Raw genomic sequence first — 25009 nt, forward strand, 5'->3', positions numbered from 1 at the left:
ATAGTAATAATAATAATAATACATTAATTAAACTGTGCTAGAGAATCTGACAAGAAAAAACACATAATATGATATCCAGCTGGTTTACAATAAGCATTCTGTAACATAGGTGATGTAAAAACAGATCAAGTTCAATAAACTGCCTTCCTGTTGGTAAATAAACCGAAACTGTTCAATCTCAAGATATCCAGTGAAGTTCTCTATTCCGTTTCCTTGCAGTGCTAGGAGCCCGCGCCCCTCACCTGTCTGTGTCTTCAGGAGGTCAGTGACGAACTCCATTATCCCCACTCCCACCCCGAGCGCTCTCTGAACAGAGGGCCAGCCTGGGATCTCTCTCAGGGTATGCAGCACTGCGGTCGTCATGTCCACGAATCTGCATCAGACAACCAAGACACAATCCACAACATGTACTGCTTGCTTTGAACAGCCTGACAAAAGCGGAGCAACAAAAGGAATGCCACGTCCCACGTTTTCCTGTGGTAACACTATGCATTTGCAATACTTTATCATGGTTTGCATGTTTTACACCATGCTTTGCCATTTCTCTTTCAGCTTTTCAATGATTACCTATTAACTATGCTTTATTACATGCTGTTCTACACAGGAGAATTTTAAACTAAAACAATTAGAATGATTCTTGTGTGAAAACGAATACGAAGTAATCATGATTTGTGTACTATGATGCAAGGGAGCCCAATATCCAATGATTTGTGTTTGCTTTTCTAGAGAGCTGGTTGTATGTTATCATCATAATCCAGATATGATAAAGGCACACTCAACAATAGAATATTTTCTTCACAGGAGTATAAATAGGGTGCTTGGCCCAACCTTTACTATGCAAATTAGACCGAATAGCAGACACAGACAACTAAGCCATTCTCCTGTATGAAATCCAGTATGTGACAGGGTTTTTTGTTGTTGTTTTATTTTATTGTAAGCACCAGGGAAACAAGCTCCACAGAGCTCTTTAGATCAGAGGTACCAAAAGTTGGCGCTTCCATTACTGGTCTTTGTTCCAGCCCTGTTCTAAATTGTTTAACTGACCCAATTAACCCTCCATGCACACCCACAGCAGATCACAGAGAATGCATTAAAGCATGTATTGCAGTGTGTTTCTGTTTCTCACGTTATTTCCCTGGTTGTCTGGTTCATGGACAGCAGGACGCTGTCGGTAACGGCCAGGAGCCAGTCGCTGAGCACCGTGCCGGCGGTGGTGAGGGTGGAGGTGATGTGCTCACTGCCCGGTAGGAAGAGACTCAGCAGGTTGTTCACTCTGAGAACAGCAAAGCACACATCCAACCTGGAGACTTCCCGGCTCCACACCAGAAAGAGCTGCACCAGGAAAGCAAGGGCAGCAGAGTATGTTAGGAGTGCAGAGTGGCAGTTTTCCAATGTGTCTTCCAAGCATTTTAACCACAATGCAAAAGAGCCAGGTTACTGTTTATAGAGCTTTTAACCACATCTCATCTCACCAACAAGGGACACAATCACACAACACCGCCCATTACAGGGGACACAATCACACAACACTGCCACACTTGAAAAGGAAATATTCAACTTCAATATGTTCTCTCCTGGAAAAAAAAAGATTTAAAATAATATTTAAGTTAAAGGGCAAGTGGCCAGTTGCATAAAACACCTGGAGCTCCTGGGTTCTGTTGAACCAAAATAGTTATTGTCATTTCTCTCTAAATATCCCTTTGCCTGGCTTTGATCTCTTCCAGCCCCTCCTACTCTACACTCACAGTATATTCAGTGTGACAGGCTGGTTAGTGGTGGTGACGTCAGCGTCCAGGAAGCAGTACACAACACAGAAGCAGGACTGCAGGTAAAACTGAGTGGCAGTGCAGTACACTAATCAAGAGCAACAAAATAATGACTTTCCGAACACAAACAAAAACAAAAAGGCTGTCTCTTTAAACATACTCCTACTCTCCACCTAGACAAAGGATTTATCCTTGCTTTTATAGTGTGTGGCTAAAGCCCAATTAACAATTCCATAATTGAGGCTCCAGCCACATTCTCACATGTATTTTGGCAGGAAGGGATTTAACCCCCCTCCCTGCCAATCCAAACTAAACAATAATAAATAGCGGCCGGCTTTCGTCCACCCGCATATAAACAAACACGATACAATATTTACAACAACAAACCAATGAAAAACACCAGAAACAACAACAATACCGCGCACATACTGCATAGCCAGGGGAGGGGCACCTCGTCACTCTAGACAGAGCGGGTACTGTAGGTGGGCTGGAAGAATTGATTTGAATGGAATGAGGGTGAACTAGACTCTAGCAAAACTCAGTGCTGAAGCAACATAACTCAGACCCACTTGGAGTGATGGGAAACACCCTCAAATATAGAAATGTTAAATAAATAAATAAAATTCACATGCCAAACTGCTAACTCTCAAATGTACCTGCTTTCTCTTTCTCACACTGTGCATGTCATCCTCATACCTGCTCTGCCACTTTGTTCCTGTCAATCCTCTTGAATACAGGCAGCAGTCCATTGTTTGCGCAGAGACTGTTCAGGCTGTCTTCTGTTGGGGCCCCAGTTCCATTAAGACCCATGCAGACATAAGAACTGAAGGCATTGAAATCCACCAGAAGAAGTGCCTTAAAAAAACATGCTATCTTTATTAACCATCAAAACCACTGACCAGGCTAGGAAGCATGGAGCAGCCTATAGAGTGAAATACCAGCATCTTAAACAATCAACAGAGGAGCATTCAACAATTAAAAACAACTAGAGAAAGTCCTACTAAATTAAATCCACTGAACAAGCATTCGTGTGTCAAACAGCCTCTTCTCCTTCCCAAACTTTTCTTAAGTTCTTATACCCGTATGAATGTCCTTACTGTTGACTTTTGCCTTGCAACATAAAGGGCACTGTTTACTTCTGATACCCAGGGAAGACACAACCCCCTAACTGAGGTTTCTATTAAAATCCAGGACCTTAGAAAGGGAAGGACCAAAGCACTTCTCATATAACATCTCAAAGGATATATCCCTTTCTAGAATAAAACCATCAAGTTGTATCCACTCACAAGAGGGTTATCTTCTTACATATTCAATGCACCCTGTTGTTATCCCTTAACTATATAGACAATATTAAAAGCATACCATATCTGATAGAAAAGAACCAACCTTGTCTAATGGAAAGACAACAGTGTCCAGCAGACCTTGTTCTTTGCTGGTTGATACGTGAGGCTGTCCACTGAGAACATTTTGCAGGGAAATATTAACATCTGAAAATAAACATGCACATATATGTAATAGATGGTGTACAATATATACAAAGGGTGGCTACAAAGAAGACTTCAGAAGATGATTCTTGTTTTGTTCCAAGCAGTAGGGGTCTGTGCTAGGATTGGTTTATTTAAAAATTGCAGAGCATATATTAAACAAAGGTTTTATACTGGAGTTCACCAAACTTGAAGCAGTATGCCAATATCACAGTACAGCAACATAGACTTATACTATAGCACTTCTATCTAATACAAAAACAAACAGTTCTAGTGGAGTTGCATCGGTTAATGCATGAGAATTGTAAGTATAGTACAGCATTGGACAGCGCAGTAAAGCAGGGGACAGCAATGGACAGCATGGTAAAGCACGGGACAGCATGGTAAAGCACGGGATAGCATGGTACAGCACGGTAAACCACGGTACAGCACGGTAAAGCATGGGACAGCACGCTAAAGCATGGAACAGCATGGTAAAGCACAGGACAGTATGGTAAAGCATGGGACAACACTGTAAAGCACAGGACACCACGGTAAGCATGGGACAACAGTGTAAAGCATGGGACAGCACGGTAAAGCATGGGACAGTATGGGAAAGTATGGTACAGCATGGTAAAGCACAGTAAACCATGGTACAGCACTGTAAAGCATGGGGAAGCATGGGGCAGCATGGGGCAGCATGGAAAATCACTGTAAACCACGGTACAGCATAGTAAAGCACGGGAAAGCATGGTACAGCATGGTAAAGCACTGGAAAGCACGGAAAAGCATGGTAAAGCATGGGGCAGCATGGTAAAGCACGGTAAAGCATGAAACAGCGAGGGGCAGCACAGTAAATCGTGGGGCAGCATGATATAGCATGGGACAGCATGGTACCTTTTCCGGGCCAGTAGCGAATGTACTGCAGGAAATGAATGGTTTCATTGATGGTGGGGGTCAAGTACGTCACAGGGATATTAGCCTGGGGGTATCCACTCTGTACAATCTGCAGTATGCTAAAGCAAGGGGTGGGGAGACATGTTCACGTTGTGGTGCAAATGAAAAGAACACAGCAAAGTGCAAAACTGACAGAGGAGAGAAAGAGACTTGTCCGCTTGAACATTGTTCCTCTTACACATTAGATGCTTGTTAAACTTTACTTTGATATTGATAACAGTACACTTTGCCAGTACAGTTTCACTGCAATTATTTAAACAACACACGGAACCAGGTTATTTTTATGTATTTATTTCTGGGAATTAATGAATGAACTACTGCGGTCTCATTTTATTACTGTGTTTCATTTCAGTGCCTCTGTAAGTAAACGTTTACTGCAGTCTTTAATAAACTCATATGCAGTTTATTTATTTTTTTAACATGCAGAACAACAGGAGACTGTTAAAGAGATCTTGAATTACATTCCCAAGTGGTTTGTTTCTGGTCCTCTTTCTGAAACGTCCTCACTTAGAATACTACAGCCCTGTAGACCTTATGATTCAGTGTCTAATGCTATGGATGTTCTCTCACCTGTTCAAATTCTCTAGCAGTTTGATCCCGAGCTGCACTTTCTCATCCAGACTCCCAGGAAGGAACAGATAGGGCAAGTCTAGCAGCGTCTCCCAGACAACAGACTTGTTCTGCAGCTCTGCTATCACCCCCATGACTAGAACACTTGTGTTTAAAACCTCCACTGGATATTCCCTCACAACCCTTGTGAACATCTAAGAATAATAATAAGTAACAAGTCAGTAACCAGCACCCCCACTAATTAAGAGTATTTGTAAAGTATATTCAAATGAAACAAGTTGAATTTAAGAGTCATATCTTGATTGGAAAAGTTATTGAAATTATTTCACAGCTGTACTTCGGTTACCCAAACACCCCTGCTCCCAGCTGGTGTAAATTAATAATACTAATATATACATATTACATATACTAATATGCTCCCAGCTGGTTTAAATATACTTCTATTATAAGTATGTCGATATATATATATATATATATACACACACACACACACACACACACACACACACACACACACCACACACACACACACACACACACACATACAATATATAGGGAGAGGAAGAGAGAAAAAGTAGTCCAGGAGGGGGCTAAAGGGACTACACTCCCCCAGAATGCCATGGGAGGGGGTCTTACGCCAGGATCCTACTCCCCAGAGGGTCACCTGAATAAAAATTTAATGTGTGTCACCTGCCTGTGAAGAGGAACATTACTGAATGATGATATATATATAATATTATATGTATCTATATATATATATTATATATATATATATATATATATATATATATATATATATATATATATATTATATTTAACTGAATACGAAATGCCTTTCAGTCTATAACAGACAGTAATTACATCAGCTAATGGTAACAGTTAACCCTCAAGCTTCCGAATAACAATACATCCCACCCTCAGGCCATCACCTCTAATAATAATGGCTCTGTTTTGATCTTATCTTGGGCTATACCCTATCGTATTGTCCTACTGAACATTCTGGCAGCACAGCTGCAACATGCACCAGACCCACCCTATCTTCAAGACTGTAAAAATCCTGTATAAATATCTACTGTAACTCCATTTGTGTTAGCAGTGTATTATAGACTCTACCCTTGTTTACATTGATTAAAACTTCTAGAGCTCATAATCAACCTGAATACCCGAGTCTCTCTGGATAGCGGAGAATAAATCCACTACACCTGTAATTAGCAGGCAGGTATTTAGCAAGGAAAAAATTTTGTTCAGGGCAGTCTGTGCGACTGATAGAGGCTGTCGGTAATAAGGTCCTGTGTAAACCTTTTGTGTGTGCAAGAACATGTAAAAAGTGTTTTGTGATGGGGAAATGGCTTAGCCAACCAATGCAGTGAGGAATGTGAGAAAAGTGTATTAGTATATATATATCTATGTATATGTAGACAGTCCCCGTCGAGATGAATTCCCGGATATAAATGGATTAGCCACCAATGCAGTGAGAGCAGGTGTGAATAGGGTACGTTAGTGAGAGCTGTTTGATATAAGGGAGCGAGGGGGATCCAGGCCAGATGTTCTCAGCGACGGAGATAGGTTCGACGAGAGAGATCGAGGAGAGAGAAGACACGAGAGGAGTGAATGTAGAGAGGAGGAGAGAGGGGAGATAGAGGTGGGGAGAGGAGGAGAGAGGGGGAGAGAGAAGGAGAGGAGAGAGGGAGAGAGAGGGCGAGGGAGAGAGAGAGAGAGAGAGGGGGACCGGGAGGAGAGGTGGGAGAGGGAGGAGGGAGAGGGAGGAGGGAGAGGCGAGGAGAGCGAGGGAGAGAGAGAGAGAGGGGGAGGAGAGCAAGAGGGAGGATAGAGAGAGGAGAGAGAGGAGAGAGGATTGAGGGAGGTTGGGAGAGAGAGATGAGAGCGAGAGGATGGAGAGGAGAGGTGAGCGAGAGGGATTACGTCCTACCGAGGGTACCGAGAGGGTGATGGGAGAGAGACGAGAGAGGAGAGAGCCCCCGGGAGACGAGAGGAGATCACATATATAGCGAGGGGGATGATGGATATGTACTAAGTATATATATATATATATATATATATATATATATATATATATATAATATAGATAGATATAATACTCTCTCTCACGCTAGAGAGATGATTTCTATGAGGAGATAGAGGGGAGAGGATCGGAGGAGAGAAGATGAGCGGAGAGAGAGAGAGAGAGAGAGAGAGAGAGAGAGAGAGAGAGAGAGAGAGAGAGAGAGAGAGAGAGAGAGAGAGAGAGAGAGAGAGAGAGAGAGAGAGAGAGAGAGAGAGAGAGAGAGAGAGAGATGAGAGAGAGAGAGAGAGAGAGAGAGGGAGAGAGCTTGGAGTGAAAATAACTTATGGTCCTAATATTTGTATTTCTTTGTTAAAGTTCAAATGAATAAAACATAACTCTACCTGATTCATTGTATAGAGGCATGCTTCTAGGAAAGGGCCATTTGACAGACAGAACGTCATGTAACTGTCCCCCATAAAGTCCACAGCACTGTTGCCAGTCTTTTTGACATAGGGGAGAGTGTAATTGCACAAAACCTTCTTCAGAAAGTCAGCAGAGACCAACATTTCATTTACCACGTCCTGCATTTCAAAACAAGAGATTATTATAAAATCACCGAAAATCAATGAAGAACATCTTTTAAACAAGGGAATATTTTGTTTCTTTCTTTCTTTCTTTCTGTCTCTCTCTTTGAAAAATTAAGATGGTTTAAATATTTAACATAACCTAAATCACTATCTGTTGAACATGATTAGGGCTTCTGTTTTTTGGGTTTTATTAATAGTATTTGTCGATGCTTATTTTTAGCTATTTTCAAGTTTTCTGTAAATAGGTTTTTGATATAATGTATGAAAGTTTTCGGTTACTTTCTAAAATGCTTGACCATTTTTATTCTGTCAAAATATGTATAGTAGTAACTCGACAGTACTTGCACACTTAAGTTGTCCCGTCTTTCCTTTGCTGTCTTCCACAGTGAAATCCCTGTGGCCACGGGCACGTTCTTCTGGGGTTTTTGTGTGGAGGCATTTTTTTACATTTCACCACAATTCTGTTTTAAATCCTCTGTATCTTAACTGTAATACAGCTTTAAATCCCGCTAACAAGCCTCCATCCTGACTGGAATCTCGTTTTAAATCTCACAAGCAGAGTCTCCAATAGAAATGTAGGAATGAGCTGTCACTCAGTAGTTGGGGCGGGTTTAAAGTATTCAGAACAAATCACTGATCGATACAAGTCAGGAAGGCGGGACATTGCCCAGCAGCGCTGGGAAATGTATTTATTATTATTTTTATAGTAGATTTTATTTTTTAATGGGAAAAAGGTAAAGTCAGGGTGAATGGATTAACCATTTCCACAGTTTTTCTGGTGTTTTCCGGTGTTTATTGGCTATCTACCGATTTCATTTTTTTTAGTATTATATCAGGTTTTAAATCGGTTAAAACAGGAAATCAGAAGCCCTAAATATGATACTGTTATTTTAAAGACTATCACATTTCATTGGTAGACCCTGCATTGAATCTGTTACACATGGCTAATACCTGTTCAATCAGTACTGAATGGTTGAGTGTGTCAATAATGGAGGTGATGTTTGCCAGGCTTTGGAAATCAGCATCTGAAAGATGAAAGGAGTCTGTTACCAGAGCTGGCATGACTGCATGATACCCCAAGGGTATTTCCGCAGGGCTCTGAATGGCGCACCTGCCCTACTGGCCTTTGTCCTGCAGGGGGTGGTACCCCGTCAACATTCACACACGAATGTCCTAACGGAGTATTATCACAGCCGGATAACAGTTCTGTAAATTGTGACTTACTGTTCTGTACAGACTACACACATTCATTGTGTTTACATGCAGCCTCAATGCAGTTTCAATTCTGAATACTAAAATACTTTCGTTCAGAAGAACATATGTCAATAATGTAGCATACTTATCATTGTGGTCCAGATGTGATGCATGTCAGCCAGCTGTGTCAGTAAATTCAAACTGCTCCTCTGCTCAGCCGATCGTCCCCCACCAATGCCCAGTTTGTCAAAAAACTCTCTGTTTAAGGGAAAGCTGGCCATCCTGCAAAAATACCAAGAAAGCAAGGCAAGCGGTCACTGAGATGAGGAGCTGAAGGTTAGACACACCAACAACACCTACAGCTGCCCTGGAGGTAACATCAATCTGTGTACAACTGAGGCTAAGGAAAGGGGCTAATTATTCTTATTTATTATCAACACAGTCGTACATAGCTCATTAATTCAGTGCAGAATTCCTCACTAAAAAGGGCAGCAGGAACTATAAATAGCCACTGAAACAACTTGATTCTACAAAAACTTTCAAATCATCAGCCAGATATAAGCTCCAGATTGGATGCTACAGGTGGTATTTGTAAGGGACCTGCTTTAAGGATGTTGATACTGGTAGTTATCAGTAATGCAATATTGGTAGTTTAAAAGGAAGAAACGTGAATATCAATTTCAACCAAGAGGAGATCCTTTCCCAACGTCATCATATCATACTAAAATGGAAATGACTTTTCTTTTCTATTTTTTACAAAAGGATCCTGACCATTGATACTGCACACCCCTCATTTAAATTCGCTAAAGACATGAAAGGTACTGCTGTGCAAACAGCTGCAAAGTTCAAAGAACTTTTCATCTTTCTTTTAACGAATAAATAGGTCACCTTGAATGGAACGAGTTTAAGCCTCATTTCAAGGGTGTAACAGATTAATCTGAATGTACTGCTCTTTACAAAGGGTGGTTCATTTGAGCATATTGAATCTATAACGCTGAACAAATCGACATGCCAGTACACTAGAGTTATTGTTTGCCAATGAAAAATTCATGTGGTTTTGCTTGAACAAATTACTGCATACAGTAGCTTGTATATTCTTCTTGAGAGGGGAGTGATGATTCTAATGGGCCAAAATTCTCAGAAGATGGTTCTGCTAAAAGGGTGTGCTGATATTCGTACTGATACTCATAATCACCTTTAAAAAGTATGTATCGTCCAGTACTAAATAAATCCATTCACTAATGTGTTGATTTCAAAACAAGAGAAGCAGTCCTTCCCTCAATATGGAAGTCAATTGCCTTTGATTGGTACTTGTAACCAGGAGGTACCCGGTTCAAATCCCAGCTCAGCCACTGACTCACTGTGTGACCCCGAGCAAGTCACTGACCCTCCTTGTGCTCCTTGGGGTGAGACGTTGTTGTAAGTGACTCTGCAGCTGATGTCCAGTTCACACACCTTCGGTCTCGTAATTTATGACGTCACAGAAACCCTAGATGAAATTATTTTCCTGTAACTGCTGTCCTACTGTTCTCCCACCTCCCTCCTCACTTGTCTTACCAATTGGCATCTTCAGGGCTCCAGTTTAATCCTTTTGAGAACATCATCCTAGTCTGTGGCTGAAGTGATCTGTTCTTGCAAGAGCTGTCAGCGTCACACAAGAGCGTCTGCAGGAAGGGAAAGAAGCCGGTGCTGGGTAGGTTACGAGGGGCCACATAACCTGCAAAGAAACAGAAAGGGCAATCAGTCACAGCAGCCTTTGAAACACAACCATCTGAACAATATATAATCCATTACAGCAACCTCTCAAACACAACCCTCTGATAAATATACAATCCGTCACAGCGACCTCTCAAACACAATCCTCGGAAAAATAGACAATCCGTCACAGCGACCTCTCAAACACAATCCTCGGAAAAATAGACAATCCGTCACAGCAACATCTCAAACACAACCATCTGAAAAATATACAATCCGTCACAGCGACATCTCAAACACAACCCTCTGAAAAATATACAATCCGTCACAGCGACCTCTCAAACACAACCCTCTGAAAAATATACAATCCGTCACAGCAACTTCTCAAACACAACCCTCGGAAAAATATACAATCCGTCACAGCGACCTCTCAAACACAACCCTCTGAAAAATATACAATCCGTCACAGCAACTTCTCAAACACAACCCTCTGGAAAAATATACAATCCGTCACAGCAACCTCTCAAACACAACCCTCTGAAAAATATACAATCCGTCACAGCGACCTCTCAAACACAACCCTCTGAAAAATATACAATCCGTCACAGCGGCCTCTCAAACACAACCCTCGGAAAAATATACAATCCGTCACAGCAACATCTCAAACACAACCCTCGGAAAAATATACAATCCGTCACAGCAACTTCTCAAACACAGCCCTCTGAAAAATATACAATCCGTCACAGCTACCTCTCAAACACAGCCCTCTGAAAAATATACAATCCATCACAGCGACCTCTCAAACACAACCCTCGGAAAAATATACAATCCGTCACAGCGACCTCTCAAACACAATCCTCTGAAAAATATACAATCCGTCACAGCGACATCTCAAACACAACCCTCTGAAAAATATACAATCCGTCAAAGCAACATCTCAAACACAGCCCTCTGAAAAATATACAATCCGTCACAGCGACCTCTCAAACACAACCCTCGAAAAATATACAATCCGTCACAGCAACCTCTCAAACACAACCCTCTGAAAAATATACAATCCATCACAGCAACTTCTCAAACACAACCCTCTGAAAAATATACAATCCGTCAAAGCGACCTCTCAAACACAATCCTCTGAAAAATATACAATCCATCACAGCGACCTCTCAAACACAATCCTCGGAAAAATACACAGTCCATCACACGACCTCTCAAACCCAATCCTCTGAAAAATATACAATCCTGAAAAATGTAAATAATGGAGATGCTTCAACAGAATATGATAAACCTATACCAGTAACCACAGACCCAAAAGAATCATATCCAGGTAATTTAGGGAGGTAATAAAATACAATCAACACTTGTTCTAAAGTAAAACACCACCTGGATGTGCCCCACTCCCATACCCATGTGTTACGAGAGACAGGGTTGCTACTTGACAATCACCATCCAAGAAAACCCAAATACAGTGCTCGCTCGCTATAAGGCTCTCGGTTATAACACACCTCGGAAAGAACACTCCTACAGCATGTCCTCCAATTCCCTATACTAGTGACTCACGCAATGTTTCTACAGTAAATACAGTACTGGTGTTAAAACTGTAAACAACTTCTCAGTCTAACTTCTGTTTCTGTCTCTCCCTTTTGATACAGTATCTGAACTGAAGAAAAGCTGAGCTGCCACTTTATAACAGACATTTTATCTAGCATACATTTTATGACTAAATAAATCTTAGGCCTATTACATGGTTATCTTTCCTAATGTATTTACTTTTTTGCTGCGAGAGGAGCTGCGGCTTTCTCCAGGAGACGAGACTCTTCAGCTTCGCTTCAGCCCCGCTCCAGCAGCCAAACCTGGGGCGAGCCCATTCCCTCTTCCGACCCACTCTCTTGCTCGCACTTGGCTTGCTTGACGCTTCGAACTAAACTCCAGACCACTTTTTAGCCAGGCTATTTATAGTTTAAAAACTGCTAATTAAATTATCCACGAGTGGGAATGTTACCTTTCTTTTTTTTTTGTAAAAAATACAACGTTGATTACATGGTGCTTTATGCATGGTTAATTCACAGAAAGTTACATTTTTGCTTCACTATATGTGCATCATAGTGAGGGAGTTATTTTATTTTGTATTTTATTCAAATGTGCGTTGTGTCCCGCGGAGACCCCCCCCCCCCCGAGACTCCCCCGTTTATAACACTCTTCATACTTTGTACTTACTGAACACACATTAATTACAAATACATGCAAGCAGCACCACATGGCATGACAAGTACCACTGGCATCTCTGCACAGTGCTGCACCTAGAACTCCAACATGCATCTTCTTAACAGAAAGTGTTGAAGAGAAGCAAGTAGCCTGCTGTTCATTTAACTGTAAGGCAGTTCAACATACTTACCATGGAAGACAGACTGGTTTACTATAAAAACAAAACTTCATTTTGAAGAAATTGCGAATACAAAGACATTTGTATCTGAATAAAACAGTTTTAAAAGTATACATTTAACAGCATAAGCTTAGCTGCAGGAAAGATCAGTTAAGAGCTGTTTCTTGTTTTATATCATTAACATTTCAATAAAGGAAAAGGGGGGTCAAGTCAGTAATTATATATTATATATATATATATATATAATATATATATATATATATATATATATATATATATATATATATATATTGTAGCCTACTTCACTAAAGTAAAAACAGACTTCTGGTATTTTTTTAAATATCATTGCTTCAGGTTATTTCTACTGCTTAATAACTGTAACAACAGCACAGGGTTGGTGTTGAATTTAACCCGTTCACTGCCCCGCAGGAACATTAACCTGCTAACCAGTGACACGCACAGAAATCCCACCCTGTGAAACTAAATCGTCCATTCTCAGTTTGAGAACACACTGAGAATAGAAATCACCCCTAATAAGAATCAGGTACTTACAGGCAGATTGTTTTTCAGGAGGGTACTTAGACCGGGTGATGGCTAGGATTATAAAGATTATTAGAGGCCAGATAATAAGTGCTAGAGACCAGACCTGCAATAAATAAGAAAAGGACAGATACAAGTCATGAGCACCTTCAGCTGGAACAGCATTCCACAATTCACAGGTTGCTGTCTTCAGCTGGAACAGCATTGCACAATTCAGACTGCTGTCTTCAGCTGGAACAGCATTGCACAATTCAGACTGCTGTCTTCAGCTGGAACAGCATTGCACAATTCAGACTGCTGTCTTCAGCTGGAACAGCATTGCACAATTCAGACTGCTGTCTTCAGCTGGAACAGCATTGCACAATTCAGACTGCTGTCTTCAGCTGGAACAGCATTGCACAATTCAGACTGCTGTCTTCAGCTGGAACAGCATTGCACAATTCAGACTGCTGTCTTCAGCTGGAACAGCATTGCACAATTCAGACTGCTGTCTTCAGCTGGAACAGCATTACACAATTCAGACTGCTGTCTTCAGCTGGAACAACATCAAACAATTCAGACTCCTGTCTTCAACTGGAACAGCATTGCACAATTCACAGGCTGCTGTCTTCAGCTGGAACAGCATTGCACAATTCACAGGCTGCTGTCTTCAGCTGGAACAGCATTGCACAATTCAGACTGCTGTCTTCAGCTGGAACAGCATTGCACAATTCAGACTGCTGTCTTCAGCTGGAACAGCATTGCACAATTCAGACTGCTGTCTTCAGCTGGAACAGCATTGCACAATTCAGACTGCTGTCTTCAGCTGGAACAGCATTGCACAATTCAGACTGCTGTCTTCAGCTGGAACAGCATTGCACAATTCACAGGCTGCTGTCTTCAGCTGGAACAGCATTGCACAATTCAGACTGCTGTCTTCAGCTGGAACAGCATTGCACAATTCAGACTGCTGTCTTCAGCTGGAACAGCATTGCACAATTCAGACTGCTGTCTTCAGCTGGAACAGCATTGCACAATTCAGACTGCTGTCTTCAGCTGGAACAGCATTGCACAATTCAGACTGCTGTCTTCAGCTGGAACAGCATTGCACAATTCAGGCTGCTGTCTTCAGCTGGAACAGCATTACACAATTCACAGGCTACTGTCTTCAACTGGAACAGCATTACACAATTCAGGCTGCTGTCTTCAACTGGAACAACATCAAACAATTCAGACTCCTGTCTTCAACTGGAACAGCATTACACAATTCACAGGCTGCTGTCTTCAACTGGAACAGCATTACACAATTCACAGGCTGCTGTCTTCAACTGGAACAGCATTACACAATTCAGGCTGCTGTCTTCAACTGGAACAGCATTACACAATTCACAGGCTGCTGTCTTCAACTGGAACAGCATTACACAATTCACAGGCTGCTGTCTTCAACTGGAACAGCATTACACAATTCACAGGCTGCTGTCTTCAACTGGAACAGCATTACACAATTCACAGGCTGCTGTCTTCAACTGGAACAGCATTACACAATTCACAGGCTGCTGTCTTCAACTGGAACAGCATTACACAATTCACAGGCTGCTGTCTTCAACTGGAACAGCATTACACAATTCACAGGCTGCTGTCTTCAACTGGAACAGCATTACACAATTCACAGGCTGCTGTCTTCAACTGGAACAGCATTACACAATTCACAGGCTGCTGTCTTCAACTGGAACAGCATTACACAATTCACAGGCTGCTGTCTTCAACTGGAACAGCATTACACAATTCACAGGCTGCTGTCTTCAGCTGGAACAGCATGGCTGCTGTCTTCAACAACAGCATTACACAATTCACAGGCTGCTGTCTTCAACTGGAACAGCATTACACAATTCACAGGCTGCTGTTTTAGATTAAGTTTATGGTTACACTTAAAAATAATAGTACTTCACTAACAGAAATTATCCCTAATAAATAACAATAATAATAATAATAATAATAATAATAATAAATACATATAATATTATTACGATTAAAATGTATTTATAAGTAATAAAGATGCCAATCATTATCATTCATATATATATATATATATATATATATATATATATATATATATATATATATATATATATATATATATATATATATATATATAGATAGATAGATGGATGGATAGATAGATATTTTCTTACCGGCTGTCTCCAGACACTCAGACAGTTTTTCCACATTAGCAGTCGCAACTGCTGCAGAAATGAAGCCATTTCTAAACGACAATAAACAAATAAATACAACAAATAAAAATAGCAGTCCATTAAATTAAAAAAAAAAAAAAAAGCACATTTCTCGCTACACGGGAAACCCACATCAACACAACAATCCAAACAGGCTGCGTTTCCATTAATAGGTAAAAGAAAAGAGATAGCGTTAGAAAGAAAAAAAAAAAATCCATGAATTATAAAATAACTTATACAATAACATATGATACTTTGATTTGGGAACATTTCGTTAAACAACATTGCTTTAAAACGATTTCAGAACTGCAATCAAGAAATAATAATAATAATAATAATAATAATAATAATAATAATAATAATAATAATAATAATAATAATAATAATAATAATAATAACCCCACGATACGAACTCGAGTCAAAAATATCAATATAAACTGTTGTTCTTTCTGTGTTACACTTGATTTGGAGAAACGGAAATTCCTAACTAAACTAAAAACAAGCAAAGCAATAACAACCACATTTTCGCAAACAAAAAGGGGAAATGCAATGACGGTTTTATTTTTTGATGATTTTATTTTTTTAATCTGCTATCTTTGTAATGTCATACGATTACCCACCCGCTTCAATATGCTGTTGCATTGAAAAGATTTGAACACTGGTTTTTGATTACATGGACAGGTAGTAGAGAGATAAAATAATAATAATAATAATAATAATAATAATAATAATAATAATAATAATAATAATAATAGCAAATGCATACATTAATTAAAATAAAATAAAATATGTCTATACCTTGTTTTTTCCCGCTTATCTGCTTTTACCGTCCATCCCAGACAGACTAGGTGAATAGAGTTCGAGTAGTGTTTAAAACAGCAGGCATTTGTCTCGGGTGTTAGACTTTACAGCATAACAGCATTGCGTGTTGCATTTTAAGGTGTGTTAGAATCTAGTTTGTCCGGTTTTGCTATTCAATACATATTCTACAATAACGTTTTTGCACCAGTTTTTTTCGTGCGTCTTCTCTCTCTCTCTCTCTCTCTCTCTCTCTCTCTCTCTCTCTCTCTCTCTCTCTCTCTCTCTATTTTTTTAAATTGATGATTGTGGTCGGATAGAGTCAAACTGAGCATAACATGCAAATATGTTTGGGAGATAACCGATCCCATTGACTAGGCCTAATGTATAGTTTATTAGGACTGGAAACTGAATAATCATTTTGCTGAATTTGTCCAAGGCGGTGCTGATTGACCTCATCCTAGTTATTACTAGCATGTCCGGTGTGACTACAAAATGATCGATATCTGCTATCAATATCTAAATACTGAATAATATTATATTATAATTCAAGATAACAGAATAAGGACAAACATTTGGTAAAGCCTGCAAAACATCATCATTTTGCTGTAGAAAAAGAATGAAAAGTTCATTTCTGATGATGACAGTTACTGAAGTTATAGCAAAATGTTTAAGAGTTGCAGATGCTTATATTTTGTATATAGTTTTTGCAGTGCCATAATGAGCAGTGCAAGACTGTCCAGGCTGCCAGCCCCTTGAAGCCATTGTTTAGTTAGTGGGTAAAAGGGGTACCCATTTGTCCACTGCATAGAACCCACAAAGAAGTATGGCTGGCCCTGTGTCTCCAGTCCCTGAACTGCTAAAACACCCCCATACATGTATTTATTTTATTTTTTTTTAAACAACTCAGATGATTCGCTTATCTGCTGTACCCGTCGTTTTCTTTGAACGCACACTTCTTTCAAGCGTTTCTCTTGAATGTGTTCTATAGTACTTCTTGATTATTGCTCTGTTTATAGATTTTGGTATTCCGTATTTCTTTGATACTGTTCTGTAGTTGATTCCTTTGCTGTAGTTTGCTAAGTGTGCTTTTCTCAAATTTTGGCAACCATCATCTGCTGTGTTGCCAAAATGTTCTTCTTCAAGAGATATTGGAAATAATGACCTATTTTACTGGCTATATAACATAGCTTAGATACTGTGTAATGCTTTTCAGTTAACTAATATTATTTAATAGGTTCTGTTATATTTTGACAGACTTAATATAAAGGTGCTAATACTTTTGGTGCTTTTTTTTATATAAAGATTGTTTATTAAACTAACAGAAATGGTCTATTTTGGTCTTTGTCATTAATTAGTGGCTAATGTTCACTAAATGTTTGTATTGAACATGTTTTATTGAATGATCTAATATTAAGAGTAGGGTGCATATACTTTGTTTAGTCTGTGACAGTTAATGTGATGCTCAATCAGACAGCCTGTATATACCATTAGATTATAATACCCTTGTTCTAAAGATGGTCATTAGCAGGTTTCCATAGCTGTTTTCTAGCTACATTAAATACAAAACTGTAGACCGTAGCATCAGATTGATTGTAAGGGGTTACTGCAGCATTGTTTCAGCCAGTATTCACATACAGCCGTTTCTTCTCATGGTGTCAGTGTCACTACTTGCTTTTACCTGAATGGTACAATTACTTCAATAAATCAATTCTAGGCAGTCAAGAGGAAACTCTACAGCATTGTGGTCTAAGAGCAGAGTTCTAGCTGCAATGTGTGTTTCTGAGTTTCTCTAAAGTAATATGAATGCATGATGAGTTTTAAGGGCAGGTGCATGTACTGTATAATAATTCTTTTTGTGACAAAGAACACAGTGTTTAAATTGGGGGCAGGTGTATGTTTCAGAAACTGCTCAGCAGTGTTCCTGAGCTATTCTCATCTTTTGCAATGCTCTAACAAGGGCTGAATAGAATGCTATGTGACAAAATGGTTATACAAACAAAGCCACAAAAGGCTTTGACAGTTTTGTAGAGATAGATATTGTTTAGTCATGTCTTATTTTACTGGCAGACGATCACAGAAAGACTTTGCAAAATCAAACAATACAAATTGTATTAGTTAAAGACAACCTATTACATAATGGATGGGTTCCTCTGTAATGTGGGTGGCTGGAAGAGGACAGATCCAGAGGACCAATCCCGTGATAAGAGGGTGCAGCACCAAACAGCTGGTAACAGTAAAGGCACAGTGATCATTTCAGACAGAGTTCATTACATCTTATTGAACTTGCGTTTTTTTCTTGGTTAGCAGGGCAATTTTTTTTTCCACAGTAGCCCATCAGAATTCAAGTCAGAAACATCAGTCAATCAATCAATCAATCAATCTATTGAATTTTGTAGCAGAGGGTTTCAGACGATTGGTCAATATCTTTTGGTATGCTATGGAATCCATTTTACCATGTATTGGAACTAAATTTCCTGTGCTATTAGAGGAAAAACAGCCCCATAGAAGGATATTACTACCTCCATGATTGACAGTAGCTATGGTGTTCTTTTCTTTGTACGCCTCACCAGACTTTCTCCAAACGTAACGACTATCAGCGTGACCAGAGAGCTTGATTTCTGTTTAATTAGTCCACAAAGCCTCTGACCAGAACTCATATCCATCGTTCAAATGCAGTCTTGCAAACTTTAAGTGATTGTCCTTGTGACATTTTCCTAAGAGTGGCTTTTTCCTTGGCCTGCGACCATTCAGACCTTCACCATGCAATACTGGACCTGTGATTGAAATCAAAACTCGAGTCCCACCTGCAGCCAATTCACTTTGAACATCTTTAGCAGTCAATCTCAGATTGTCATTAACCATCCTCACAATTCTTCTACTTGTTCTTGGTGAAAGAACCTTCTTTCTTCCAGACCGAGAGAGCATTGTGACCAGGGGTGTAGTCCTGAGGGGTTGCTGGGAGAGAGCACTGCTTCCATACTTCACGTGTAGAATATTGAACTGTTTTGCTCCAACTAATATATGGAGATATACATGTGTATAACCCATACAAATAAATAATGTGTATAACCCATACAAATAAGCAAAGGATACCATAACTGTAAGAAACCCTTGAGAGATAAATAATGAAAACAGTTTGAATATAGTGTGCCTGGCCTGGAACAACAGGTGTGAATAATGTAGAGAGGTGACGGGAACTTGTATTAATGCTGTGGTTTGGTGTCGGTATTTTATAATAAGATGTAATAATTGGAACAGTTTATTTTTAGACCTGTATATAAGAAATAATGTAGATAAAATAAGCTAAACATTTATTTAAAAAATAAAACTCAGTCGCAACAAGCAAATAAAGGGTACCTGTGGCCTTACAAATCTTCTTTTGCAAGCAGAGATGAGCTTATACTGGACCAAACCATTCAATATACAAGAAGAGGGAGTGGGGGAGTGTTACACATTCCTGATTGTCTGAATTTGTAATCAATTGGTACACTTGTTAGCCTTCAAATAGCATAACTACTAGTGATAAACTGTGGTTCTGTTGAGAGAATGGGGAAACAGGGACTGCAGGCTCAGGGTTGAGAGAGTGGGGGGGGGGGGTATATATACAAAAATATTGCTGAAATAAATAATTGTAGACATCTATTTTTTTTTCCTCATCCACAAAAGCAAAACCTTTTTTCCTATAATTATGTGTTTTCGAGAAATTTCTAGAAATTATAAATTTCCATTGTGGTATGTAAACGTTTGACTACAACGGTATCTTCAACAAAAGAAAGAGAGGGCGGCAGTGCCAATGCTAAAAATAGACAAGACAAAACATTGGTTAGCACTATGAAGCATGGTCCCTGCATGCACGTGAAACAGGTTTGTCAGCCTTTTGTGACTCCTTTCCCTTGAACTTGTGAGTCCTTTTATTGAAGGCAGTAACCGTATTCTTTTACATGGGAGGGGTCCAGATCCCATTGTATCCCATCCAAGCACCATCCCTTACCCGACCATAGCCCTGGGCTCAGGGAAAGTGCACCTGCAAGAAGCGCGGATGGGTGGCTAAAGGCAAAATAAAATCATGGGCCATTTTTACAAAGATTTAAACCCTGTAATAAATGATCACGACTTTTTGGTAAAATAAATAGTCAAATAAATTACTCGGGTTAACTGCTTCTAGCTATTTCTGTAAAATGATTAGTTTCATTTCCTCTTCACAAACTTAGCATGCTGGTAAGTGCTTTGTGACTATGATTCTTAATTTGGAGTTCCACTATCCTAAACAAGCATTTATTTTAAAATGGAGCTAAATTCTCAGTGAACCGGATCACAAGGTGTTCAATACAATTTTAAGAATGAGCCGTTATTCTTGGCTTATTGTCAATCTGAACTTAAAACATAATAGCTGATATCTGCAATGAGATCACATGCCACTGTGTTGCAATCTAGTTTCTACACACCTTATTTATATACCTAAAGAAACAAATCATCTAAATATAGAGCCTTCTATTTGCAATACCACCTAGTTTATGACTTTGTGTGATGTAAAGCTTGTGTGTCCTGATGATGAGGTCAGTTCAGCTTACACAAAGCACTCCATTTGAAAGTATTCTGATTATCAGTATGCTTCACTTGCATCCTCTCCTTCACACACAAATACATACATCATTTAGTTTCCTTACAGCTTTCTATTTTATATGCTTATGTTCAGCTGACCCAAAATATGCCACAGAGCTGTAAATTACAGGGGTCCCAACATATGGTTGTAACATTGCATGGCAGATTTTGATATGACACTGAACATCACAATTTGCAACTCCAGAATGAGTATTTGTGCTGTGTCAATATAGTGTTATTGTCCCCTGTGTTTAGGCTGTCTCCTACCAGGGGATCCCTTGATAGCATGCTATACCCAGTATGTACAGTTTGAAACACACAGCTACCATACCATACCCGCTACGTGATGTCTTATCTGTCTGAACCCAGCCCTATCAAGCATCTCATTTCTGGAAATCATTGTATTCAAATTTTTCAGTGTTTTTATCCTGTTTCTATGATTGAAGTGTTTTTGTCCTGTTTGAATGATTGAAGTGTTTTGTCTTGTTTGAATGATTGAAGTGTTTTTGTCCTGTTTGTATGATGGAAGTGTTCTTTTGCTGTTTGTATGATGAAAGTGTTCTTGTCCTGTTTCTACTATTTAAGTGTTTTTGTCCTGTTTGTATGATTGAAGTGTTTTTGTCCTGTTTCTATTATTTAAGTGTATTTGTCCTGTTTGTATGATTGAAGTGTTTTATGCTGTTTGTATGATTGAAGTGTTTTTGTCCTGTTTGAATGATTTAAGTGTTTTTGTCCTGTTTGTATGATTGAAGTGTTTTTGTCCTGTTTGTATGATGGAAGTGTTCTTGTCCTGTTTGTATGATTGAAGTGTTTTTGTCCTGTTTCTATGATTGAAGTGTTTTTGTCCTGTTTGTATGATTGAAGTGTTTTTGTCCTGTTTCTATGATTTAAGTGTTTTTGTCCTGTTTGTATGATTGAAGTGTTTTTATGCTGTTTGTATGATTGAAGTGATTTTGTCCTGTTTGAATGATTGAAGTGTTTTTGTCCTGTTTGTATGATGGAAGTGTTCTTTTCCTGTTTGTATGATGAAAGTGTTCTTGTCCTGTTTCTATGATGGAAGTGTTTTTGTGCTGTTTGTATGATTGAAGTGTTTTTGTCCTGTTTCTATGATTTAAGTGTATTTGTCCTGTTTGTATGATTTGAAGTGTTTTTGTCCCGTTTGAATGATGGAAGTGTTCTTTTCCTGTTTGTATGATGAAAATGTTCTTGTCCTGTTTCTATGATTGAAGTGTTTTTGTCCTGTTTGTATGATTGAAGTGTTTTTATGCTGTTTGTATGATTGAAGTGATTTTGTCCTGTTTGAATGATGTGAAGTGTTTTTGTGCTGTTTGTATGATTGAAGTGATTTTGTCCTGTTTGTATGATGGAAGTGTTCTTGTCCTGTTTGTACGATGAAAGTGTTCTTGTCCTGTTTGTATGATTTAAGTGTTTTTGTCCTGTTTGTATGATTGAAGTGTTTTTGTCCTGTTTGTATGATTGAAGTGTTTTTGTCCTGTTTGTATGATTTGAAGTGTTTTTGTCCTGTTTGTATGATTTGAAGTGTTTTTGTCCTGTTTGTATGATTTAAGTGTTTTTGTGCTGTTTGTATGATTGAAGTGTTTTTGTCCTGTTTCTATGATTTAAGTGTTTTTGTCCTGTTTGTATGATTTAAGTGTTTTTGTCCTGTTTGTATGATTGAAGTGTTTTTGTCCTGTTTCTATGATTGAAGTGTTTTTGTCCTGTTTCTATGATTTAAGTGTTTTTGTCCTGTTTGTATGATTTAAGTGTTTTTGTCCTGTTTCTATGATTTAAGTGTTTTTGTCCTGTTTGTATGATTGAAGTGATTTTGTCCTGTTTGAATGATGGAAGTGTTTTTGTGCTGTTTGTATGATTGAAGTGTTTTTGTCCTGTTTGAATGATTTGAAGTGTTTTTGTCCTGTTTGTATGATTGAAGTGTTTTTGTCCTGTTTCTATGATTTGAAGTGTTTTTGTGCTGTTTGTATGATTGAAGTGATTTTGTCCTGTTTGAATGATGGAAGTGTTTTTGTGCTGTTTGTATGATTGAAGTGATTTTGTCCTGTTTGAATGATGGAAGTGTTTTTGTGCTGTTTGTATGATTGAAGTGATTTTGTCCTGTTTGAATGATGGAAGTGTTTTTGTGCTGTTTGTATGATTGAAGTGATTTTGTCCTGTTTGAATGATGGAAGTGTTTTTGTGCTGTTTGTATGATTGAATTGATTTTGTCCTGTTTGAATGATGGAAGTGTTTTTGTGCTGTTTGTATGATTGAAGTGATTTTGTCCTGTTTGAATGATGGAAGTGTTTTTGTGCTGTTTGTAGGGTTGAAGTGTTTTTTTCTTCTTTGAATGATTGAAGTGTTCTATCCTGGTTAAATAAATGCATGTGAAATTTGAATGAAAAGAATAAATTGATTTATTCTAACATGTCTGGAGTGACTCCCAATAGTGCACTAGTAAACAACAGTTTTTCCTTGGTGAGTATTGTCTGATAATAGATTTAATAAACAGAGAATAAAGTAGAAGCTACTGTAAATAATCAGAATGTAAAAAGTCACAAGGAGTTCTGTGACATCACAAAGGATGAGGAAACCACAGAGGAGTTCCGTGACATCACAAAGGACGAGAAAGCCACCGAGGAGTTCCGTGACATCACAAAGGACGAGAAAGCCACCGAGGAGTTCCGTGACATCACAAAGGACGAGTCTGCAGTTTGAGTTCTCTGTGATGTCACAGAACTCCGAGGTGGCTTTTTACAGTCTGAATTATGTACAGTAGCTTGTATTTTATTGTGTATAATACTAGCACTAAAAAAGAAACACACACAAATGAAATTAAACTAAAATTTTCTTTACTAAAAATTACAACTCAAACAAAAAAATACTTTTTTTTTGTTTTTATAATAATGAGTCGCTGTCAGAATCAATCATAATTTGTAATATTCATAACAGTGATTGCAGGCTAGTACTGACACCAGTAACAGTCTGTAATCAGATAATTAAGCTCATCATTTTATAGGGAAATATCAGTTGCACTGGCATTATTGCAGTTTAGTGCCAGCCACTCCCCAGTCTGGATAAACTAAATCCCAGAATAGCAGAAGAGTTATCTTTATCATGACGTCATTATGTTGCTGTTGTACATGTATCCTGTAGAGGGCAACAAAGTACAGTATAGTGACTGAGTAGGGGAGGAAAAGGAACGTAGTCCTTGTGTAAAATAGGGTACAGGACTACATCCCCCACAATGCACTGGTTTGGAATTAGAGCAGGGAGTGATTACACCTGGCTTTAAGGTAGTGAGGGACACCTGCTTGTAATCAAGCAGGTAGGCATTTAAACAGGTCCAAAGCTGTACAAGAGCTATGTGTGTCTGTGTGAGAGGCACATGGAAAACGCATGTTTACAGACCTGGGGAAAACTCAGCGGTGTTGGACACGTTTGCAATGTGTGTAACTTGTCTTGTTGATAAGTGTTGCGTACAGGACTTGGTAAACCGCTTAGCCGTCTGATTATCAGTTAGAACTTTGTGAAAGTTTAGCTAGCGCACCTTGCTAGAGTCAGGCTTTTTGTTTCATAAATAAATATACAGACTCTGGCCTGTTTTGAACCTACCTGTGGTTTCAGAACAGGGTGGTGTCTGATTTATTTATTTATCAAACAAAACAAAATCCTGACTCCTCCAAGGAGCACCACTATCTTTTACTTTCACCTAGGTCTATACACAAGCGTTTCCACAAGCCACTCACACAGAGGCAGGCAGACAGACAGCTCAGCTATACTTCTGGACCTGTTTAAATACTAATTCACTCCCTGCTCTAATTCCAACCCCGTGCATTTTGGGGGGTGTAGTCTTGTATTCTCTTTTACACAAGGACTACGTTCCCTTTCCTCCCCCTATATCAATATATATATATATATATATATATATATATATATATATATATATATATATATATATATATATATATATAGTACATTAAAGTGTGTATTGCATTGACAAATCCAAATGGGAATTATTTATTTTAGCACACTGAGGCATTGTAATGGGCTCATTTTATTATACATGCATTTAATTATATAAAGCAATAGATACATTCATTTTGGGTTTAGAATAATGTGAAAACAGTAGTCCTGGAATTAAAAATGCATGCTTTCAGTGAATTAAACATGACCTCTTATCAGGGGGAAAAAAGCATATTAGGAAAACATAAATCCATGCATTTGTGTTTTCCTGATACT

General features: G+C 38.9%; 1 protein-coding gene across 1 annotated transcript; it reads right to left on the minus strand.

Annotated features, from left to right (window-relative positions):
• Nucleotides 1–23: 23 nt before the first annotated feature.
• On the minus strand, nt 24–16253 carry LOC121321972 (ATP-binding cassette sub-family A member 12-like). Its single transcript, XM_041261357.1, has 14 exons — nt 16169–16253; nt 15332–15402; nt 13173–13266; nt 10100–10259; nt 8688–8824; nt 8300–8373; nt 7163–7342; nt 4757–4950; nt 4127–4245; nt 3153–3253; nt 2463–2621; nt 1127–1332; nt 243–373; nt 24–46 (listed from the first exon to the last, which is right to left on the minus strand). Exons 2-14 carry the CDS (start codon nt 15398–15400, stop codon nt 24–26), a joined length of 1647 nt encoding a protein of 548 aa, XP_041117291.1. The 5' UTR covers nt 15401–15402; nt 16169–16253.
• Nucleotides 16254–25009: the final 8756 nt, after the last annotated feature.

The sequence above is a fragment of the Polyodon spathula genome, chromosome 10 (assembly GCF_017654505.1).
Source record: "Polyodon spathula isolate WHYD16114869_AA chromosome 10, ASM1765450v1, whole genome shotgun sequence".
Taxonomy (NCBI): domain Eukaryota; kingdom Metazoa; phylum Chordata; class Actinopteri; order Acipenseriformes; family Polyodontidae; genus Polyodon; species Polyodon spathula.

What these genes read in the sequence shown, in the direction of transcription:
- LOC121321972 (XM_041261357.1), bottom strand. Translation starts at nt 15,400, where the DNA reads ATGGCTTCATTTCTGCAGCAGTTGCGACTGCTAATGTGGAAAAACTGT. An exon ending in CATCTGGACCACAATGATAA is followed by an intron (nt 8,374 to 8,687) that starts GTATGCTACATT and finishes TTCATCTTTCAG; the next exon opens with ATGCTGATTTCCAAAGCCTG. An exon ending in TTGTCTTTCCATTAGACAAG is followed by an intron (nt 2,622 to 3,152) that starts GTTGGTTCTTTT and finishes TGTTTTTTTAAG; the next exon opens with GCACTTCTTCTGGTGGATTT.